General features: G+C 40.7%; 1 protein-coding gene across 1 annotated transcript in view; it reads left to right on the top strand.

Annotated features, from left to right (window-relative positions):
- MGAT5 (alpha-1,6-mannosylglycoprotein 6-beta-N-acetylglucosaminyltransferase) overlaps nt 1-23,380 on the top strand; it is a 111,354-nt gene that overhangs the window by 82,189 nt on the left and 5,785 nt on the right. The window contains exons 9-13 of the mRNA XM_033163827.1: nt 225-359; nt 3,376-3,509; nt 4,837-4,970; nt 16,996-17,145; nt 22,289-22,435. Of these exons, the coding sequence (XP_033019718.1) occupies nt 225-359; nt 3,376-3,509; nt 4,837-4,970; nt 16,996-17,145; nt 22,289-22,435 (700 nt within the window). The remainder of the gene's footprint in view (nt 1-224; nt 360-3,375; nt 3,510-4,836; nt 4,971-16,995; nt 17,146-22,288; nt 22,436-23,380) is intronic.

The following is a 23,380-nucleotide window of genomic DNA, read 5'->3' on the forward strand; positions in this document are numbered from 1 at the left end:
TTTGGAGTTACAGTGACTCCTGCTCAGACCCTACTCTTCAAAAATCCTGTTGAGGCAATACGTGTGTGTGTGTGTGTGTGTGTGTGTGTGTGTGTGTAGGTTTGTTAGTCATTCTCTGGGAATGGAAAAATAAAAGCTCACTGTTAAGTCTAAAGTTATTTCATTATTATGTATGAATGCAGGAATTTGGTGGAAATAATTTTTTTCTTTTTTCATACTATTAGGATTATGAAGAAGGTTGTTGGTAACAGATCTGGCTGCCCAACTCAAGGGGATAAAGTAGTGGAACTAATTTACATTGACATTGTTGGGCTCACTCAGTTCAAGAAAACCCTTGGACCATCCTGGGTTCACTATCAGTAAGTATTCCTTTCTAAAGCAATTTATCAGAAGGAATTGTGGTTCCACATATCTAGTGCATTTTTACATCTTTCTCCTCATTGTTCCTGGTGTTCAATCTGAATTTCTAAACTAGCCCTATTTATGTGCTACTCTCCTATGGAGCATTCACATAAGGCAATGACGCCAGTGTCACATACCCAGGCTGTCCTCACATCTTGTGTGGACACCAGAAAAGAACTCCTGTGTATGAGTACTTGCTTCTTCATAGGAGCTCTGTTCATTTGCACGCCTGTGCTCAACAAGCAGCCTTGCTCCTGCTTTAAAACGCAAGTGCCCAACCTGTAAGAAATTGTGTGGCAGTAGCTTCTGCACCCCCTTATTTCCCTCAAGGCCAGAGCGTTGGGAGTCTCCCCCCTCCTTCAGTGAAGTGGAACTGGAAAATTCCTGGGAATCAGGAGGATAAATCCTGCACAGAGCAGAAATGTAATATTTTTATCTTAAGACTAAGATTCCTGATTTATGCAAGCCTGAATCTGATTCTACTATAGAGTAGCTAATCCACTAATTGTCGTTTATATGCCATTGAAGAAGAAGTCTGAAATGCATCTGGCAATTGGAGTCACTGCTTTTTGCTGATTAGATTTATTAATCTCTGTTTTGTTATCCATTTTGTTTTTCAATATTTGATTACGCATATCTGAAAGTAAACTTAACCAAAATAAATTGTATTATTTTGTATTCTTCTTGCTTTTTAGTTGCTTTACTTTTTTGTGGTCAGGGTCACTCAGGTGTATCTCCAGACTTTATTTTGGTGCACTGTGAACAAACCTTGTATTCATACCCTCCCTTCTCCTCACTGACACCCAATTACTTCCTCTTACAAACAATCCAGGGGTTGTTTTTTCTATCCCGAGTGGTGAACTGAACTACAGTTTGTACTTGCTCTCCAAACCATGTTTTCAAATCAGCTTCAAGCTGTGGTTTCCCATTCTAGTTTGGAGTGAAAGCACAATCCATATTTGGATGGCTCAAATGTAATAGGCTTGCAGGAAAATGGAAGTAAATATTTTTTTCAGATGAGCAAGGAGTGTGTGCATGTGCGGCAAGCTTAATCACATAACACCAAGCCATGGTTTGCAGTTGTAGCTGAACAGAGCCTGAAAAACATCATTGAAAACATGAGTGGGCAACATATATTCACTCATTTTTCATTCATGTAGGTTTACATTGCCACTGGATTCCAAATTTTAGAAACTGAGCAGATTCTATTAGGCAGAAGATGGGAGGAAAAAATGTGCCTGACAAACTAAAACCTCATTGTTTTCCTTCTTCCTAGTTCATTAAGTATATGAAATAACATGGATATTTCAACTTTTCTTTGCTGCTTTTCATTACCAAATGGTTCAAATTGAAAAAAGGCAGTTTTTAGCATTTGAGGTAACTTGGTTAACTATTCATTTTGCAGCATAAACATATATATATATATATATATTTTTAAATAAACTGAGTAATGGAATGAAGTGCTTTGGAAAGCTATGGGCTCTGGAGGCATTTGTTGATGATGGGTTCCAAAAATATCTTGCCTTTTCAGATCAGGAAGGTGAATTAGTTATCCTTTGGTTTTCTTTAAGCTTTCTGTTTTCAGTTATTCTTTGGTACTCTATAAAGTGGAAGTCTGCAAAACACCTCCAAGTGGTATAGCAATAAAACTGCTAGCACATTTGCAAAGCTAAGTAGAGTCCAGTATAGTTTCAAATTGGATGGGGGACCATGTGTTGAGATTCCTGCATTGCAGGGGTTGGACTAGATGGCCCCTGGGATCACTTTCAGCCCTATAATTCTATGAAAAGTGGAGAAGAAGAAAACCTAACAGTAAAGCTACTTTAGGAATCACATTATATACCTTTTATTAACTTTGGTTTACTTTCCTTCAAACATTATTTTTTAAGAGTGCACCATATGCATAACAGTGCATTAAAACTTGGCTCGGTGATTCATTTCTTTGTTATCAGTTTTAATGCAATAGGGAGAATAATAAATATTATGTAACCTGTCACTGTATTCCAGATAGTTAATTCAGCCTACTCATTTTGCTAATCCTTATCTTCCAAGAATCACCCCACGTCCTGCTCTTGGCTTAAAACCAAATGCTTTTATTCAAATCCCACTCTCCTTTCCACAGTATAACCCAACAGCTTCCTTCTGCTGTATGATTTATTCTACTAAATAATATGTTTGGTTCCCGACAAGCACTTGATGTAATCAAAAAATAATTCTGCTGCTGTAAAATGTTTTCACTGAAAGCGGTTGACATAAAGCTTTGAATTTCAGCTACCCAGTGCAGACTTAGGGGACTTGGAATGTGGAGCTATCATGGATGCATGAAATAGAATCACAGAATTGTAGCATTGGAAGGGACACTGAGGGTCATCTAGTCCAACCCTCTGCAATACAGGAAACTCAGCTAAAGCATCCATGACAGGTGGCCATCCAACCTCTGCTTAAAAACCTCTAAGGAAGGAGAGTCCACCTCCCAAGGGAGTCTGATCCACTGTCCAACAGCTCTTAATATCAGAAAATTCTTCTTTATGTTTAATTTCTTTCAACTCTTCTCTCCCTCTCCACCTCCTGATCCCATCCCAACTCAGAAGCTGCCTTTCAAATACCTTTTCTATCAAAACTTCTCAACAAAGTACTCCTAGGCCATTGTTGAGAAGTACTTCTAGGCCATTTGTCAGTGGAGACGTGCAAGTAAGAATAATAATACCTGGTATTTGGGGAGAATGGGCCATTTCTAAGACCCAGGATTGCTAGGTTTATGGTGTAAATTTGCCTGTGGTGTTGCTATCAGAGGCAGATGTTTACTATATTTTCTTTGGCATGAATAATTATGGATAGTAACCATGCAGAGTTGTTGATGCATATCATGGTATTGATTTTATTCTTGGTTATGCCAGAAATTTCTGTATCAGCTTTAGAAGGCATGGTCACCAATTACTAACACTGTTGTTGCCTTCCTTTATTTTTGCACAGGTGCATGTTACGGGTGCTAGATTCATTTGGGACTGAACCAGAGTTTAACCATGCTCATTATGCCCAATCTAAAGGCCACAAAACTCCATGGGGAAAATGGAACCTTAACCCACAACAATTCTACACAATGTTTCGTAAGTTCAAGTTGTTTACAAAAGAATATTTTTGCTTTTCAGAATAGGAGTTAGCCCTCAGAGTCCTCTAAGTGGATATATTATTTCTAGTGATATCTCTCTTATGGCCTTTATTTTAATAAGGGTTTACACTGAGTGGTTGGATCTAAATGATTTTTGACTGCAGTTCTTTCAGGTTTTGTGGAGGGGAATCTGTTTTAAGAATGGTTTAGGCATAGTAGGTCTAGGAGATATTACATAAAAAAGAAGTTATGTTCACATATTAAACTGTTTTTATAGGTCTGTAGTTACTTTGGTATTCTTCACTTTTAATATTACAAGTCTTTGAATATAATGAAAGGGTAAACATATATTTTAGGCACTTATTAGATGCTAGGGGCTGCACCCCTGCTCTCTTTGCTGGACAATCCCACCTACCCTTATCAACCCCCTCACCAAAGCCAACCACTCCTCTTACTCCTCATCAGAGACACTCTCTCCCCTCCCTCCTCTTCCCTTTTCTCCTTACCAGTGGCGGAGGAAGCCTCTTGGCCGCCTGGGGTGGCATGCATGGCACCCCCCAGGGGGCAGGGCGTTGTGGTGTTGGACGGGCTGCGCATGCGCAGAAATGCCGCACATGCGCAGTCCATCTAGCCCAGCACTGCTTCTCCCGCGACTGGGCGGCGGGTCATGGAGGCTGCCCCGTCCGTGCTGCTTTATGGATGGGGCAGCCCCATGGGCCGTCGCTTGCTTGGCGGCTTGCTCAGTCACTGCGGGAGCAGTGGCGCTGACTCGGATGCACTGTGCATGCCTGGAATTTCCGGGCATGCGCAGTGCATCCGGCCCCATGTTGCTGCTCCCGAGGCAACCGGGGGAGCCGCCGGGCGAGCGGCGGCTCGTGGGGCTGCCCCGTCCATCCATGGAACAGTACGGACGGGGTGCCGGGCGGCGGAGAGTGGCAGGAGGGGCTGCCGAGTGTCACCCCCTCTCCCCTGGAACCCGGGGCGCCCCGCCCATATCGCCCCTCCCTTGCTACACCACTGTTCCTTACACCTTGCCAAACATCTTGCTCACTTAACTGGGCCACCCATCCACTGGCCTGTGCCACCTTCTGCCTTTCTATCACCCTCCTCCTCAGCCCCTTATGCTGTTGCATTGGCCCAGCAGTTCTGAGCCCTGTTTTTTTTTACCATGCTGTACCTCACAGTGCTACCTGTCAACAGCCATGTGAATTGCAGCATGAAAATATCATTAGGAAAATACATAATAGAAGATAAGACTTATGACAGTGTTGCGGTGATGTATAATGATGCAGTACTGACTTTTTGTTTGTTTGGTTGGTTTACAGCTCACACTCCAGACAATAGTTTCCTTGGTTTTGTTGTGGAACAATATCTGAATTCCAGTGACATCAAGCACTTCAACGTAATTAAAAGGCAGGACCAGTCGCTTGTCTATGGCAAAGTTGATAACTTCTGGAAGGTGAGTTGCTATGCTGAACAAATCCTTTCTTGGAAGTTCATTTTCAGTGACTGAGCAGAACACAAAGTTGCAAGCTTAAACTGAGTTATATTTTAATTAGTGTTTGACAGGCACTTTTTAGAAAACAATGCCGGCAGATATCTGTTCAAAGAGGTTTTTAACAAAAGATGCAGCCCCTTTAGACTATAGTCTTGCATACAATTTTACATCATTATATGTTCAGCCAGATTTATTGCACCATGTTTATAACTGAAAGATTTGGAAGGAAAAAGGGACGTGCCATTAATCTGTACCAAGCCATTAACTGGTTTATCATAATGTGTATGAGCAAGTACAAACATTTGACTCTTCTCTTCTCCCCTCTCTTCAATTCTCATGCATTGAAAAGAAACTTAGAGCTCCTGGTTGGGGTCTCAGTCAAACTAGTTTCCATATTATATCTGAATATTGGAATCAAAAACTCTCCTAGCTGTACTTACTGGGTGGAATTCAACATCATGCTCTTTCAATCGTTCTATTTGTGCAAGCATCACAACTTGTCAGGTGGAATTATTCCTCTCTCCTACCTCCTCATGTTGTTCTGGTGGTTTTACTGAACAACCCCCCCCCCCCAAAAAAAAAACAAATTTCAGGGAGTGCAGGAACCAAATTGCACATGTGGAAGTCCTTGAACAGGGCTTCTGTTGATGAGGCTGGTTAGGTGAATCCTGCCCACTGTCTTTAACAGACTATTATATGCACTGCTTCTGTGTTCCCATTTGTGAGATTTCTAGTGTCAGTGTCACATTCTTTTTAGCAAAGGATGTCCAGCTGATTGCCAGCTTAACTGAATATTTGGCCTTACAAATGCCTCCAACAAAAATCCCTGTTTGCAACACTCTAAAGTTTCTTTGCAATCAAAGTATTCACAATCCTGACCATAGTAAGTAAGTAAGTAAAACATTAATACGGTCAAAGACCAGCAGAAAAATAATACAATTCAATTCATAAGTTAAATTTCTATATCTTATAATAATATTGAATATTACACAATTTTAAAATTGACTATTAAAAGCGTGGCTATTAAAAGCTGAGTCTCTGTCGCCTCTCCGACTGTTATGGGTTACTTGGGATCATTATCTTTGGTGATTGCTTTCATCATGGCATGTCTTCTTCTTGTCACCAAGTAGCAATATTTAGCTACAACCCTGACCATAGTGGAAGATAGAGGCCCTGATTTGTGCAGCTACACACTGTGAAGCCAAAGAGCAGCCAAAGGAGACTTACTCCAACTCTCTCATTTGTTATAAGTAATTGGTCTCTGGGTAGCAGCCTCTGGCCAAACTTGCTTGTGGATTCATGTGTTGTTGAACTTGTAGGTACTGGGGGGAAAACAGAAGAGTTCATTTCTCTAGTTTCAGTTATTATTTGTCTTTCCAAAATGCTCAAAGGAATTGCTTTTACATGTTTAAAGATCCATTGAATTAGGTATTATTTTAAAAGTATTGTTTATGAAGTGCCAATGGTAGACTAGGCCACTGGCACTTCCAAAAATGATTAGTTATCTTTTATTTTTACTTGCTAACTTGCTGTTTCCCTGTAATCATAATATTAAATAATTCACCTCTTTTCACATGCACAGCAAGGTCTTGACTGAGTCACACCTCTTAGTGCACTTCAATGCATTCTCCTCATCCAGATAGCAGTGCAGCTAGAGAGAGAGAAAGAGAGAGAGAGCTGTGTGCTTACCAAGGAGATTTTCTTTTGTTCATTTCCTTTGAGAATTAAGCATACAGCTCCAGAGAACAAGGGCAAAACAAAACAATCCTTGGTCACCTCTGGTCTGCTAGAAGAACAAACACATTAGAGTATCCTTCCCCAGCCTATTGCCCTCTAGATGTTTAGGACTCTAGCTCCTATCAGCCCCAGCTAGCATGACCATGATTATGGGAGTTGTAGTCCAAAACATCTGCAGGGCAATAGGCTGGGGAAGGCTGTCTTGGGGCATTCTCCAAATTGCCCTTCATTCTCAGTAGAAAGGCTTTGTGTTGTCCCATTATTGCCTGGAGGGCACGGCCATCGTCCATAATACAACACAAGTATTCAGTGAACCAAATGTAGCAAGTACTACTCTGTGCAATTAAAGTTTTGTAATTTCTAGCTCTTCATAAGAGGTAGCTGTTGAGACCCAGATGAGGTAATCTTAACCTTTTGTGCTTACATGTTGTCATTTTATTGGGTAAATGGCTAGTTGAAATGCAGTTGTAACAAACTGAATTATAATGGCATGTTAACAGCCAAAGGCAGCTGTGTTAGCATGTAAGCAAGAAGCTTAAAAATCCAGTTGGCCAACAACTTTATTGGACCTATCAAAACATTGCAAATTTGTTGCAAGCTTTTGAGTTGTCCAGACAAGATGTTACATAAAGCAGGAGATGAGGGTTTTTCTTTGTTTGTTTTTAGTACAGAAAAGTTAGGCTAGATATTGTAGCATGCTTGCAGATGAGTCTTGTAGGCTGGGTAAATATCTCCTTGGTGCGACAAATACCAGGTTTTACACTTAGCATTCTAGAATAAAGAATCAATAGCTTGCAACCCAGGTATGTACTTTAGTTCCTCAAAGTGGGATTTCAGCTAGTCACAACATCAAGAGTTTGGGTTGAGGAAAAGAATTAACTGGATTTGCATTGTTTAAAAGTTCAATTTTGTGTGCACACAAAAGTAAAAAGAGCTTTTTATGCAAGAAGTAATCTCTGTTCTCTTACCTTCCAAAAGAGCTATCATGTATACTAAGCAGTGTCTGTAAATCACAGAGAAGGTACTTTAATGCTAGCTTCTGAGTCTGGCTTGTTTGGAAGCCATTAGCCATACTCCCTTATTCAGACCGAAGGAGAAATTATCTGGTTTGTTTCACCATTCAAGTCAAGGGAGGGGCAAAGGAGATGCATGTCAACTGTATATATGCTGGCTTATTAGAGCAGGATTTTATCATGCACACGCAGCCACAGATGTCATAGAGTGGATGCTATCCTGTTTTAAACTATTAGAGGACACTCAGTCAATCAGGTACATCTCCCTTTTATTCCATTAACCTATGACTAAAAGCTGCTTCTTAGATTAGAATGCCTAGGCATCCTGGGAAATAGTTGAATAAATCCCCAAAATAAATGGGTGGATGTATGGTGTATACCAGCTTCCCTGAACCTGGTGCCCTCTCTCAGGGTGCCGTCTTGAACTATAACTCCCATCAGTGATGCTAGAAGTTGTTGGGGGAAGGCTGATTTACAGTGTTGCATTTAGAATATTTAGGAAGCCACAGCCAATTCAAGCTGTCATACATGCATGTATGCAGTGGTGTACAGATGCATATAGAAACTTTTAACACAATGGCATACATGATGTGTGTGTGCACACATGTACATTATCTAGTGCTAAAGCAGCTCTAATAATTTCTTTGTGTAATTAAAATATTGTTCCTTAAGGAAAAACTAATGTATGTGATTACCTTAAGCTGTTGCTCAGTTCATTACAGAAACATGCCAGACTGATGATTTAAAAGTACAAATTTAGGAGTATAGGTGTCATTTCAATTTTCAAGGGTTTCACAAATTATTTGAGTTTTGTGGGGCATCTTGGTTCTGGCTAGCAGCAGAAAACCATGAGAGCTCTCCATAATTCATAGTACAGACCTTGGACATGTAGTTTCTTCATCCGTACCGTAGTAATTTCCTGGGATTTCCCAGTGATTTAAAGCCACAGTGTACAAACCTCCTCAGTGAAAGCATTTCTCATTATACACCCCATAGGGATAAACAGTGGCGGAGCTTCATGCTCAGGCACCGCGGGCGGGAAGCAGGTGGGGGCAGGGCTGGCATGCGTTCTGGGGGCGTGGTGTGCCGCCCACAGGGGTGGGGTGCGTGTTCTGGGGGCAGGGCATGCCGAGATGGAACCCTATCGGGATCCCGCTGCCCAGGGCGCCCCGCCCTTCCTACGCCAGTGGGGATAAATCTGCTAGGTTAAGCCCACTTCAAAAAGGCGCCATGGCAGAAGAAAAGAGACACACAGAGAATGACAAATGCCTAGTTGCCCCTTTGCCAGCCTATTTTGCCTGCCTTTTACAAAGCCTGAAGGCCTATCAAGCCTTTTTCTCTGTGTGGCAGCTGTCTATATATTCATTTCATTTGTTTAGCAGCATCTTGAAGTTTTGATTGTCCTATATTTGCCCATGGTTCTTGAGCAGAAAAATTATTTTCTTATTATTTAAGTGATTGTTCTGCTGCTTTCATTGTGACTTTGAAGAAAAAACCATTAACTTTTTCATCCTCATTTATAAACACTCGAGGATTTTAGAGTGTGCTCCTTGTGCTAGAGTACACATTTTAGCAGCATTGGAAACTGTTAATTCGTTTTCAGCTTTTGTGATTATGCATTCTGTTCTATTATCAGTACTAGGAGACTTTTAAAAGCCTCAATAAAAACTGAGTACTATTAATCAGTGTATTTCCTGATGTGATTAGTAGTACATCAGAAGAATAGCCTGTCAGATAGACTTGGGTCTTGTACTCAAAAAGATGTATCAGACTTATTTTCAGATTTTTCTTTCAGTTTATTTTCCCCCAGCTCCCTCCCTTTCTTCCTTGGTTCCTTCCTTTCCTCCCTATCAATTTGTCTGCCATATCCAGCATATTTGTATCCGTTGTTAAATGCCCCATCTGTTAAATAGCTCTTTCCAGAAATGTCAATTAATGTCTCCTTGCATATTAACATTCACTGTGGAAAAGATAAAATATTATCTTAACCTGTATAGTGTTTGCCCTGGTCTACCCACTATAGATACATCTGCTAAAATGAATAGGGAATCCTTCTTGAATCCTTAGATCTTTGCCTTTCTCGGGGGATGAAAATATTCTAGTGCCGCTTGTTCTGTGTTACATGTTACCCATCTTCCTAGCCTAATTAAAGACCATCTGGAGGATGCATGCTTGTAAGGGTAAGGGCAGTGACAGCAACCTCCTGATCATTACACATCTCCAGGTTCCCAACTGTTAAATGAACAGTTGTAACAGGCAGGCAAAACTGATAATAGTTGGGTAGAACTTGCTGCAGAATGTGAATAGTTTGGTGGACAGTAGAGAAGAAAAGGTATTTGCTTGTATTCAGTAGAATAGAGCTTCTTCCTCAAACATTGGGATTGCAGGCTCCCATACACTCATCTTCTCCAGTTTACTAATGATACACACACGAAAGCTCATCAGGGATCCTACCTCTCCAAATTTGGGGGAAGGGAACTGCTGATTTATACCAAATAGTCGTTGTTTTTTTATATAGCAAAAAACGGTGTTGGTACTCACCATGAAGTTGTTATAGTAAGTGCTGCACTTTAAACTGGGGTGGGGTGGGGAGGAGGTGCCGGTACTATGTGCCATTGAGTATCCCTAGAAAAATGTTCTGCAAATTGTTAATAGCCATATAACAAGTGGCAACCAGCAACAAAATGTTACAGTGTGCTTTGCTTTCACTCAGAGTTCCAGCCAATCCATTCCATTGCTCCTTCCACTGGTCTGGTTTTCCTCAGTATCAGTCAGTTAATATTATGTGCCCGCTGAGAGTGCTCAGCACTCAGTGGCTTGTTTTGTCACCATGGTTCTCCATTTGGGGATGATTTTAGGGGGTGAAGTAGATACAGTTTTACACTACATTAAAACCTTTGATTTCTCCATATGGGTGTCTCCCAGTTCCATTCCTAAAGGCAGGTGGGTTTTGCCCCCCACCCCCCCACCCCCGATGTCTGCAAACATCACAGTTACCTCAAGTCTGGATGGGTGCTGCTGTTTTGCCTACACCATCACAAGCATAGGTAGATAAATTAGAGATGCAGGGAATGAAGATGATCTTTCCAACCTTTTGAATTTGAATCATACTCTCCAAAGTTTGTACTGCTGTACACAGTGTTCGTTCCTTGCTTAACATATGTTTGCAAATAGTCAATCTCTTAAATCTGCAAATAATGATTAAATAGTTCATTGGAATAATTAAGGTAAACCCATATTTACATCTGTGCCAGCCCAGATTTCAGAGTAATGACTGCATTTGTGTAGTCACATTTTTATCTATAAAATAAATTTGTCATGCTGTCTTTATACAGTGGTTCTCTTGATGCTCACTACCTTTTGCTATATTCATTCCTTAATTATCCGTGATACACCAGGTTCATGTCTTTATATACCTTATGATAAACAGTGATAAAGTGCTTGAGCACCAGAATTAAGAATGCTATGTTCAAAAGCTATATTTGATTTTTTTTTAATGAGTAAGAATTTGGGGATAATTAAAATTGCAGCACAAACATCACCTCTAGTTTGTCCTTGATTGTGTTTATGAAATTTAGCTGTGATGCCATGCACAGAAAAGCCACTCACCCTGATTGTGGGATAATCCTAGGGTTGTTCCAAAGCCATGGCTAGATGACGAGGGTGTTTCAGAACAAAATATATTAGGATTGTAAGGATTGTGTAGCAAATGCATAAGATCTGCATGCATTCTTCCTAATAGACAGAATTTATTTAGTTAGATGGGGTGGATTAGGGATATGGATGGAAAGACTCTTCCTTGTGCAATAGAGACAAAATATTTCACAAGATTCCACTCAGTTGGCACCTGTTTGAGGAAATAGCAGTTTACACATGTGTTTCTGGGAATGTAATTTGTTTTACAGAAGCTGTATTATTAAGAATGAAATCCAAGAAGGAATAACATATCCTTCTGCCAAATTGAATTTATATAACTGGCACTCAGAAGCTCTTTTTGTATGCTTCAGCATTAAGCAGGATTTAAAAGAGAAAACATAGATAGATTTAAGATTCTACCATATTCCCTTGTGAGATTTTGGAAAAGTATCTGCTATTGAGAGTTACAATTAATTTCTAGTTCCACACATCTTGCTGCATTAAATGTGACATTCTAAAAATAACAAAGTTGTCCCCCAATAAATGTTCAGCTGCTTCAAATCTTTCCTGAAGTTTGTCTCATTTAATTTTGTAACAATAGCAAGATTTTTTATTTTCCTATCTGTAGTACATCTGCAGACGTTATGGAATACAGAACTAAAGACTAGAGGAGGGGTAGCCAACATGATGCCATCCCAACCGAGTTGGACACCTATTCCCATCAGCCCCAGCCAAGGATGATGGGAGTTTTAGTCTATCAACATCTGCCGGGCACTATGATAGGTATCCCTAGGCTAGAATTACTGGTCAATTCCACCTAAAGCAGATTGCTAACAAAATGTTGGGTTGCTGTGTCTGGGTTGTAGCGTTTAATCCTGCAAGTGAAACTGACATGATTGAATGCTGCTCCACTAAATGGCATCATAATACATCGGAAGCTGTGCAGGAGAAAGCTAGGTTAGCTCCTTTAGGTCTAGCTTTCTACATGGAGGGTTTTGTTTTGTCTTTTGTACGGAGAAAAATACCATTAAATCGTGAGAGATTTACCAACTCATTGGAAAATAGACCTTAGATACATGCACACATTTATATATATTTTAGAAATCCTGCACTTATCTTTTAAAAAGCATGTGCTGTGGTCTCCAACCACGTATCCAGCTGTGTAGCAATAGTTTTTTTAATGCTTCCAGTACAGGTGTCGCCAGCATGATGCTCTCCAGATGTTGTGGACATCAACCCCAGCCAGCAGTGGTCAGGAATTCTGGGAGTTGTAGTCCAACAACATCTGGAGAGCGCCATGTTGGCTACCCCTGTTCTCTTGTTTTCCATTAAATTCTATGAGAAGTCAGAGCATAGAGCTATAGAACAAGACTGCTTGGTGTGGTGACAATCGAGCAGTGAGGTAATGCTTGGGATCCCCCCACGCACAGAGTATAGCCAGATTGCACTTTGTTCCTGTGGCTTTTAGCAGATCATTGATTAACAAGATTACTATTCTGTGGAGGTGACCTGCATAATTTTTAAATAATGCACATTTTTGCTAATTGTAGGTTGCCAAGTTGATGGCTCAGGCAGCTTTACCTCCTCCTTCTTACTATCTCCATTTAAAACAGAACCCGTGTATTCTTTCTTTCCTCCCTATGCTTCTGTAGCTGATTACCATAAAGAAAGCTTGTGGAAATTTGCACCTTTCCCATTGAAAATTGTACGCCCCTCCACACACAATTATATTTTCCAGTTTAATGTTGCTTTAAGAGGGAGAAACGCATCAGGCTTTGTCATCCCATTCTCTGATGTGAAATGTCTTGCATATGGAGGAGGGTTGTAGGTGGAAAATAATTGGCATAAAGTAATAACAGTTGTGTATTCGATGATCAACAGAAGTGCCTTCTGTAAATGGCAAGTTTATCGTAGCTGTCAAGAAGAAAGCAGCTGCTGGTTCTGCCTGAGGAATAAGAACCGCTCTTTTGCTGCTCTGCGGTAGTTTAGTGATGGGAGCCTAGCTTTTCTCTAAAAAGCCTTGGCAAATGAAGTTCCCTCTGGCTGTGCAGCACTGCACCCCTGGAGTGTCATTTGCACCTGACCAGGAAGAGATAAAATGCATGGACATGCATGTAGAGGTCTGCACACACAGGGGCGTGGCTGTGGGGTTTGTGCCACGCCCCTTTGGCCTCATTGGGCATTTTGGAGGCCTGATGGTCTGAGTTGTGGGGCCCTTAGCCTGGATACCTCATGTGTCTAGAGTTGTGAGGCCCTGGCATGAGACAGGGTCAGGAAGGCATCCTTGTTCACTGGAAGGTAAGACCTAGGCAATGGAGCTATGCCTGGTCATTACCCTTGCTGCATCTTGGACTTGGTGCATCCAAGGCAGTCATAATAATAATAATTTATTACTTATACCCCGCCCATCTGGTTGGGTTTCCTCAGCCACTCTGGGCGGCTCCCAATCGAATATTGAAAACACAATACAGCATAAAACATTAAAAACTTCCCTAAACAGGGCTACCTTCAGGTGTCTTTTAAAAGTAGGATAGTTGCTTATTTCCTTGACATCTGATGGGAGGGTGTTCCACAGGGCAGGTTCCACTACCGAGAAGGCCCTCTGCTTGGTTCCCTGTAACCTCACTTCTCTTAGTGAGGGAACCGCCAGAAGGCCCTCAGCGCTGGATTTCAGTGTCCGGGCTGAACGATGGGAGTGGAGACGCTTCTTCATGTATACAGGACCAAGGCTGTCAATGGAAATTAGCTGATTGCACTGTTTCATTTGCAGTGCAGAAGTTAAATTAATAAATGGCCTTAGTTTGACCCATTTTATGTATCTTGTCTCTATTCCAGTCGCAAACAAATACTAGCCCTGCCTATCCTAATCTGTGTCAAAAGACTGAACAAGTCCATTCTGTTTCTAAGCAACCTTTCCTTAAAATGTTTCTTCTGTTCCCACCATCCCTTGCTCCTGCCCTTTGAACACTGAAAAATAACTAAATCTTAGATAATTCACTTGGTGTGCGAGCTGATCCTTGTAATTAAAAAAGTATTGTAAATTCTAAATGGATTAAGAAATTAAATTTTATAATACTGTACAAAAGAAAATATGACATGATTTACTATTACATTCACAGCAACCACATTATGCTCTAAAACACTTTGGATTAGAATATGAACATTCCTATGGAGCAGGGGTGGGCAGTCTTTTCTGGCTAGATACTTATCTCTCTGTCACATACCCCACCATGGACTGAAGTTGATAGTTGCTATCATAGTGATGTTGAGAGATGCTTCCTTTTGAAGACACACACACACACTCCATCTTGATTGGACTTCAAAGCAAACCGTGGGGCTTTCAAATAGCCCTTTTGTAAACATCCACCAATGGGGATGTTTACAAAGGGCTCTCTCTCTCTCTCTCTCTCTCTCACACACACACACACACACACACACACACCCTTCAGTTTCTCCTTCAAGTCTCTGCAGAGTTTTGAAGGAGAAATGGGGGAGGGATGTGTTGAAAGTTATCAAGCAAGGCATGCTCCTACCGCCTGTTGGTTGATCCCAAATGCCCCCCTCCACGTTTTCCCTTCAAATCACAGAGATTTAAAGGAGTAGTGTGAGTGGGGTGTGTGTGTTGAAGGTGTTCTCATAGTACCCATCACCTGGGAATGCATCTTGCTTGATCAAAGGAACAACCAAGAGCTTTAATCTCACCTTAGCATCTGTCTGAGCAGCCCCATACTGATCTTGATTCAAGCTCTATTTCAAAGACCACAGTCATTTAAATAATGTGTGAGGGTTTGTAGATGCTAGAGTTGTTGTTGTTGTCGTCATCAGCACCATTATTAAAATTTCCTACCCGCCCTTCACCATAAGGTCTAAACATGGGTTACATCAAGAACACAATACAATTTTTAAAACTAACAACCATACAAAACAAGTTAATTAGGCATACTTCTCTTTAAGGAAGAATTTGCATTTAAAAGAAAAAACAAAACTCCAACCTGATTGAGTTTAATGAAATCAGAAAAATTAAGCCAAGCTGTTTAATTCTTTTTTTTTTTTTCCTGGCTTGGGTTTTCATGAAGACAGGGTTTGGAATTTACAGATAAGCCCAGGAACTGGCTGTGTGTACTATAGTAGAGAAGTGAACAAGGGAAAGAGATCTGAGCTCCAAGGAAAGCTAAGTGGAAACATGTTCAAGGAAGGGGTGATGAAGACTGCTGAAATCTTGGGATCAAAAACTGATTGGAGTTGTAGTCCAAAAAGGAGGACAATTTTTTTAAGACCAAAGGGAAGACCAAATCATCATCTCCTCCTTTACTGGATCTTCAACAGCAATAGAGAGGGATTTTTCAGTTGTGGAGCTTCAACTACAAAACACCCCCCCCCCAAAGAGGCTTGCCTGGCACAGCATCAGTGTTGCCATGGGGGAGGAACCATTTTGGAAGCAAAATGTTTTTGTTTCCACAATCATTTTAATGGGTTGGAAGTTTCACTTTCTGGATTTTATTTATTGTCCTATTGCCCTGTTAAGATCATTGATTATACACCATCATGAAAACCCCAAAAGAATGATGTGTGGTATTGAAATTTTGAAATAAATTTCAATTAAATAAAACTTATTACAATATATTTACTCTTCGATGGAGGATGTAATAGCTAGTGTGTTTTGTGTTCTTAAACTGATAATTCAAATATATGTGAAGATGCTTGGATTTTACAGGGCTCAAGGCAGGAAGATTCTTCCTAGTCTCCTGTAACCTTTGAATGAGCATCTGTGCGTGGCTTTTTAACCAACAAACAGGGAATAGTGTGTTGCTGTTGCGTGTAGTGGAACTGAGGGATGCAAAACAGAAGCTTGTGCTTTCTGATCCCACTGAAGACAAAGGGTACATTTACTTCTCAACTAGAAACCAGACTTTGAGGTTGCTGATCTACACAGTTGAGAAGTCTTATTCATGCAATATGTTTCAAGGGTTATTCTATACTGAGCACTTCACAATCCATCTTTGAATGAGTTCTAGAGAAGAGGAAAGCAGGTCAAGGATTTTTTTATGAAATAAATTTCTCCCAAACAAAGCACCTAGTTTTCCACATTGCTCCAAGTCCTAGTATATGGAGGGAAACCAAGAGACTTTGTGGCTCACTCTAGAGAATTTTTAAATGCCACCATGTATGTAAAGAGCAGTATGACTCCCACCATTAAGCTTTTGTGAACTGGGGGAAATGAGAGGGATTCTTTTTCTTCAAAGCACTTGCATAGGTGGAGTTAAATTCGGGAGAGGACCAGAAATTATTTTGTGTGGCTCAGATGTGTGGGGCCCAAAATTTAGCATAACCAGTCTCCTTGTGAAATAAGAACTTAGATTTTAACTAGTTCCAATGGTGGGAATACCAATGGGGCACCGCAGCAGGAGGTGGAGCAGCATTTTTTGCTGCTCTGACCACTGCTACAGCCCCTTTGCCCCTTGAAAGTCTGCTCCATAGGATCAGGGGAGTCTTCGAGCAGCATGAGCTATTGTATTGTATAATGGTGGTGGGTAATCAGATAGATAGGCCTCTGCATTATGTGAAGACTCAATTTTGGTTGGCTTATGTTTCCTTACTAGGATAAGAAAGCTTATTTGGATGTCATTCATACCTATACAGAAGTTCATGGAACTGTCCATGGGACAAGTACTGTTTACATGCCCAGCTATGTTAAAAACCATGGCATCCTCAGTGGCCGGGATTTGCAGTTCCTGCTGAGAGGGACAAAGGTAAGTTGGCTGGTATGCAAAAAAGAAAGGAAAACCCCCAAAGATTAAAATACATGTGCATTCAAATGCATGTAACCCCCCTCCCCAAATGAAATGCTTGGCACATTATGCTCATTGTACCATAACAGCTTTAAACATTTGCCAGTGTCTAGTGTTCCAAAGATTCCACTGGTTTCATTTTCTCATTGGGATGGTGCTTCATATGTGTGTTAAGTTTGTTTAGAAAAATGAAAAGCTTTCACTGTTAAATGCCCCCCCAAAAAGCTTTGCATGCATGAGAACCAAGTTTGGTGATTTCAGAAACTCTTCTCCCACACAAATTCACTTCAGAATTTGGCTCGGCAAACTTGAAGCAAAACCTCTCTCACAAAAATACCTACAAATAGCTGTTTATTCTATTATGTTGTGTTTCTGTTATGCTACTTTCTATTTGCCTATCAGCCTGAAAAGGTTCCCAAGGCAGCTCACAAAGAACAAACAAATAAAATGTGAATACAAAATAACGCAAATGCAGATAGTACAAATGACAAAAATTCAACAAAAATCTTAATATTTCAAAAGTATTAAACACCAAATACATGTGTGTTCCTGCCAAAAGAGCAAAGAACACTCCCCACAAAAATACTGAAAATATTCTTTCAAAAAGGCTAAAAGGATTTGCTTGCATGGGATCTTTTTGAAAGAAGCAAAACATCACTCAGTAAAATAATTTCCTTTCTTATTGAAATGGTGGTGTGTGCTGCTTATAATTTTGATCCACTTGGTGAAGTATGTAGTGTAGTTACTTCCAAGTTATACTTCACAGATGGTAGCAGCTATTTAATATGAGTGGAGGACAGTTGGTGCTGTATTTATTATTAAGTGGTAACAGAAGCCCCTGTGCTGTCAAGACATGTGAGCTGCGCACTCTCCCCTAAGGAGCTTTTGTTAAATAAGTTGACAGCATATAGAACAGAAAAGATGTTCCAACAGTGTCGAGGTAAAAAGTGAAGAATGCTTATCTACCCATCCAGTATCATTTTCTGTAACTAATTAAAACTCAGCCACTGCTGAATTGTTGGTGACATTTTAAAGTCCTTTAATTAATGGTTTGGCCATGTTTCTGCTGCTGCTAATTAAAAGATATAATTTAATTGCTTATCAGACTTGTCTACTTTTTTTGTTTGCTGCATGGGAATGCAGAAATAGATCAGGTTGTTCTCTGTAAATGTTGAGCCCATTAAATCTGCTTTAAAAAAAAAAAAAAGTGGGAACTCATAATGCAGTTTGATACACCAGTAGGTTTTGTTAGGTTTTCTTTTCCTGTATTTCACTGTCAGCCTCTCCACAAAAGGCACTCTGTAAGGGTTATAACATTTTGCAGCCAGTTGGCATTTTGCCCTGTTTTTCTTTTGAAGAGGTATATTTATAATCTATACTAAAAATTTGTTGCTTTAATATCCAGTATTATTCATCTCAAAAGAGCCAGAATCATGCCCACTTAAGACTTACGAGTTAATAATTCTCAGCAGCAGCCCTTGCCAGGAGCTTTTGGGGATTAAAACTTGCTCCTGCTCCAATGGCAAGGATCATTGCAGGATGTCCCAATCAAGATTTGTGCATGGAAGCTCATGTTCCAACAAAGGTGCCTTCAAATGATTACCTTTCCCCCCCTGTCATATGAGGTTCCAGGTTCCAGAGTCATCTGGAGACTTTAAGATGTGACAATTTGCTGAAAGTGTGATGGCTGGAAAGACCCATTTATGTGGCCATACTTGCTGAGGACATCCTTTTTGTTTTCAGAAGAGAGGGGGAAGGAGTAAGGAAGATTGATCTTAACCAGTAGGAAAGAGAAAGTCAGGACATTTAAGCAACAGAAACCTTTGGAGAAAGTGGCCAAATAATTATCAAATTCATCAAAAGTGAATGAGTTGAATTTCGGGGGGGGGGGGGCGACCCTGATTTTAATAAGCTCGGAGAAATACTAGATAGGAAAATTCCTTAGGTGACCATGAGTTCCTGAAGAAGGGAGGCACAGCTAAGAGAGAGAGAGAGAGGTATACAAAAGGCAATGTGGCTTCACAGAAAGTATAGTGAGTAGCTAAAAATAAAAAGGTCATTTATAAAGGGAGGACAGGTAACCAAGGACAAGTGCAGACAAGGAATCCAGACTAGTAGGGACAGTGTCAGGAAAGCTAAAACTCAGAATGAGCTGAGGCTGGCTAGAGATGCTGAGAGCAACAGAAAGGCTTTTTCAGGTAAGTACAATGGACTTCTCAGTAAGAATGGTGAAATGCTAAAGGTTGACACAGAGAAGGCAAGCACTGCTTAACTTTGATCTTACATTAATCTTCTCTCAAAAGAGGAAGTGTGAAACCTTGCATAATTAGCGTTAATGAAGGTCAGGATTGCAGTTCAGAAAGATAAGGAATTAGTCAATAGAAACAAAGATGCCAGAGTTCAAGTATTGAGGGCCAGACAAATTGCATCCTAAAGGAACTCACGGATGTACTCTGAGAACATTTGTCTATAATAATTGAGAAATCCTGGGGAACAAGTGAGAAGTGGCAGAACTGCCCAATTTTCAAAAGGGTAGGGAAAGGTGAATCAAGGAAACTACATACCAGTCAGTCCAGTTTCATTACCAGGGAAGATATTTAAATATATTATAAAGGAGTCAGATTGAAAGCATCTTGATAATAATGCAGTATTAGTAGAAACATGTATAAATTTGTAATTAATAATCCTGCCAGAATAAATTCATCATCTTTTACAAAGTCCCCCACTGTACCTTGGTTAGCAAACTGTTTAAATGCAGGCTAAATGACAGTGCTGTCAGGTGGATTCACAGCTGGTGTGAAATTATACTCATTAGTGGTTCCTCATCAGATTGGAATGAGGTTTCAGGTGAGGTGTTGCAGGGCTGTGGCTTCAACTTTTTATATATATGAAGGGGTGGAATGAGTCATCACATTTGCAAATGACACAAAACTAGGAGAGAGAACCTCTCAGAAGATTAAAATAAAATTCAAGTTGACCTTGACAGGATGGAAAACTGGGCTGAAGTTGACCAAGCGAAGTTCGGCAAAAACTAAGGCAAAGTTCTTCAGTGTGAGAGAAATCAAATGCACAGGTATAGGACGGATGATCCTGACTTGGCCGTAGTTCATGCAAACAGGACCTCAGGATTGTAGCCAGCCACATGCTGAAATGAGTCAGCAACATGATGCAGCCGCAAAAAAGAAAAAATTGGCTTTAGACTGCATCAATAGAGTCATAGTTTCCAGGACATGGAAAGTAAAGTAATTAAGTTCCATTTTATTCATTAATCAAACCCCACTGGAGTACAGTGTCCCATTTCTGCGTGCTACACTTTAATAAAGATACAGAGTGGAGTGGATTAGACGAGAACAATGATTATGGTGAGCACTATAAAAAAAACGACAAGTTTTATGAGATAAGGTCAAGTCAGGGATTGGAGTCTGCACCTCTTCAGGTGTTTTTGGACTGCAGCTGCCATCATCTCAGATTGGCCATGCCGGCTAGGGCTGATGGTCATTGGAGTTCAACAATACCTGGAGGGCTACAGGTTAGCCTTCTTTGGGTTAAAAGAACTGGGAATGTTTAGTCCAGAATTTCCCAAACTTGGGTCTCTAGCTGTTTTTGGACTACAATTCACATCATCCCTGACCACTGCTAGCTAGGGATGATGGGAATGGTAGTCAAAAAACAGCTGGAGACCCAGGTTTGGGGAACCCTGGTTTAGCCAAAGGAGAGAAGACCAAGGGGGCAGGATAGCACTCCTATAGATGAAACAAAATAGGAAATTCTTTCCAGTAGCACCTTAGAGACCAACTGAGTTTGTTCTTGATATGAGCTTTCGTGTGCATGCACACGAAAGCTCATACCAAGAACAAACTCAGTTGGTCTCTAAGGTGCTACTGGAAAGAATTTCCTATTTTGTTTCGACTATGGCAGACCAACACGGCTACCCACCTGTAACTACTCCTATAGATGTCTGAGGAGTAGCCATGTAGTTCTCGGTTTCCTGCATCAGGCAGGGGTTGGACAAAAAGGTCTATAAGATCAGATACTTCCACGCAACTTTCTTTCGGGTGACTTTTTGCAGACCACTCACATTCCCTTCTTTCATCTCTTATGCTAAACAATTTCCAAGAACAGCCTTTTCACACAGCCTTCCGTGTAGTTTGGCTGTTGTAGACCAAGTGCACGTTCCTGCAAACTTTGCTGCCACCTGCTGTTGGTCTTTGGAAGTCTAGTGCTCTTTGAAGAATATGCTTATTCAAGAATGCCACCCTGCTCAGCTACTCTATGCAAGACATTTTAAGCCGTTTGTGTATTCATCATTGTGTGGCATAAGTTCAAGCAGAGTATTTGCTAACTCCCCAAGGACATATTTTCTCCTTATGCCAGGACCTAATGGTGCTCCTATTACTCTGTGATGGGCCTAGAATATCTTAAGGTCTGTGAATTGTGGTTGTGGATGAAGTGGACTTTGGTCAAAGCTTAGGACTTGGTGATATGTGTTACCAAGAAAGTGGGCGAAAATACATTCTCCCAATAATGGAAAGACAGTGTGCCTTGCTTCACCTTTTTTCACTGCACTTTTGGCTGTAAAGAAATCTAAAAACGTGATGTCCCCTCCTTCCTTTCCCTCCCCTGCCCACTACAAAAATATTGGAAACAGGGAGTGCTTTATAAAACTTTAATTTAGAGAAGGTTTTATTTTAGAAAAGGGTTTCATCATTTTCACTTTTGCCCATTATAGAAAGGTTATCAGGTTTGCAGTATATTTTCATGGCTCTTTCAAGAGAGTGGCATGTTGCAAAAGCAAGTACCTTTGGCAGTCATCAGAGAGCATCTTGGATAGGGTAGGAAGCTGCCTTACTTTGTGAGTTAGATGTCCAGATTGACCCTCCTGTTACATCACAGGCAGCCTCCCCAAACCACCTGCACTTGTGTCAATAATAAATACAAAAGAATTGATCCATGCAACATTGCATAAAATAATACAAGTAAGCTAACATAATTTTACAGTTTAAAACTAATCAGGAAAGGGAATACAGTAATGCCTAACACAGAAATAAAATGTAGCAGAGAAAATGAAGTAAAGGCTAATATTGTGAGTGTTTCTATTTTACAGCTCTTTGTTGGTCTTGGTTTTCCATATGAGGGACCTGCCCCTCTAGAGGCCATTGCAAATGGGTGTGCATTTCTGAATCCAAAATTTAATCCACCCAAAAGCAGCAAAAACACAGATTTCTTCAAAGGCAAGCCAACACTCCGAGAGGTAAGCAATCAACACCCATATTCACAATTTTCTGTTGTGTGTACTGCTGGTTGCACATATCAACAGTAGCTTTTGTAGCACATCCTTTTTTAAATTTCCAAGCATCACCAAAATATGGGAATTCATTGCTATTGCCACAGCAAACTCTTGGTCTAAGATTGTTTCCTTCTGAGCTTATCTCCTGCAATTATTTTTAGACATTTGTATCTAGAATAGTATCAGTGCTCTATTCTTTCAATTGGTTCAGTTTGCACAGGAAATCCTCATTGTTAAAAACAAAAATCAATGTATGAAAATCTTAATAGTGTAATTCTAAGCAGGCCACAGGTTTTTTTGTGAGGTGTATTTGCATATTTATTTAGCTTTATGTACATTAAATGCAAGAAAGTTAAACTCTGTCCAGTTTCCAGCAAGGAAGGGGAAAAAACCAAACCAAACCAAACCAAACCAAACCAAACCAAACCAAACCAATTATTTTGAATTATTTTGCTAGACTTTAGGGGCAAGGTCCTTGCACCCCCCCCCCCAAACCTTCCCTGTGTTGGGTGATGGAGGTCTACAGTGAACTTTTACTTGCAGCCACACATTTCAAGGTTCTTGATCAGGATTCTACTCAAATTCAAACACAGGGATAGTCAGGGATTAAGTGCAGGGGGTGAGGTGAATGTGGATATTGGGCCAGGGCTTGTATGCACACCCTGCTCCCTTCCCATGGATCAGAGGTCAACAACCTAAGGCCCATGGGCCGCTTCTGGCCCATGAGCTTCCTGGAACCGGCCTACAGCTGTTCCGTGGATCAACGTGGGTATTCCGTGCATTTTTTTGCGACGCCATTTTTTTCTCTCGCCGTGGGGACTGACTTCTGGGTCGGAAGAGTGCCGGAAATAGCGTGTGCGAATGCACATGGGAGGAGCACCCGTACACGTGCGTACACGCTATTTCCGG

The sequence above is a fragment of the Lacerta agilis genome, chromosome 1, assembly GCF_009819535.1.
Source record: "Lacerta agilis isolate rLacAgi1 chromosome 1, rLacAgi1.pri, whole genome shotgun sequence".
Classification (NCBI taxonomy): Eukaryota; Metazoa; Chordata; class Lepidosauria; order Squamata; family Lacertidae; genus Lacerta; species Lacerta agilis.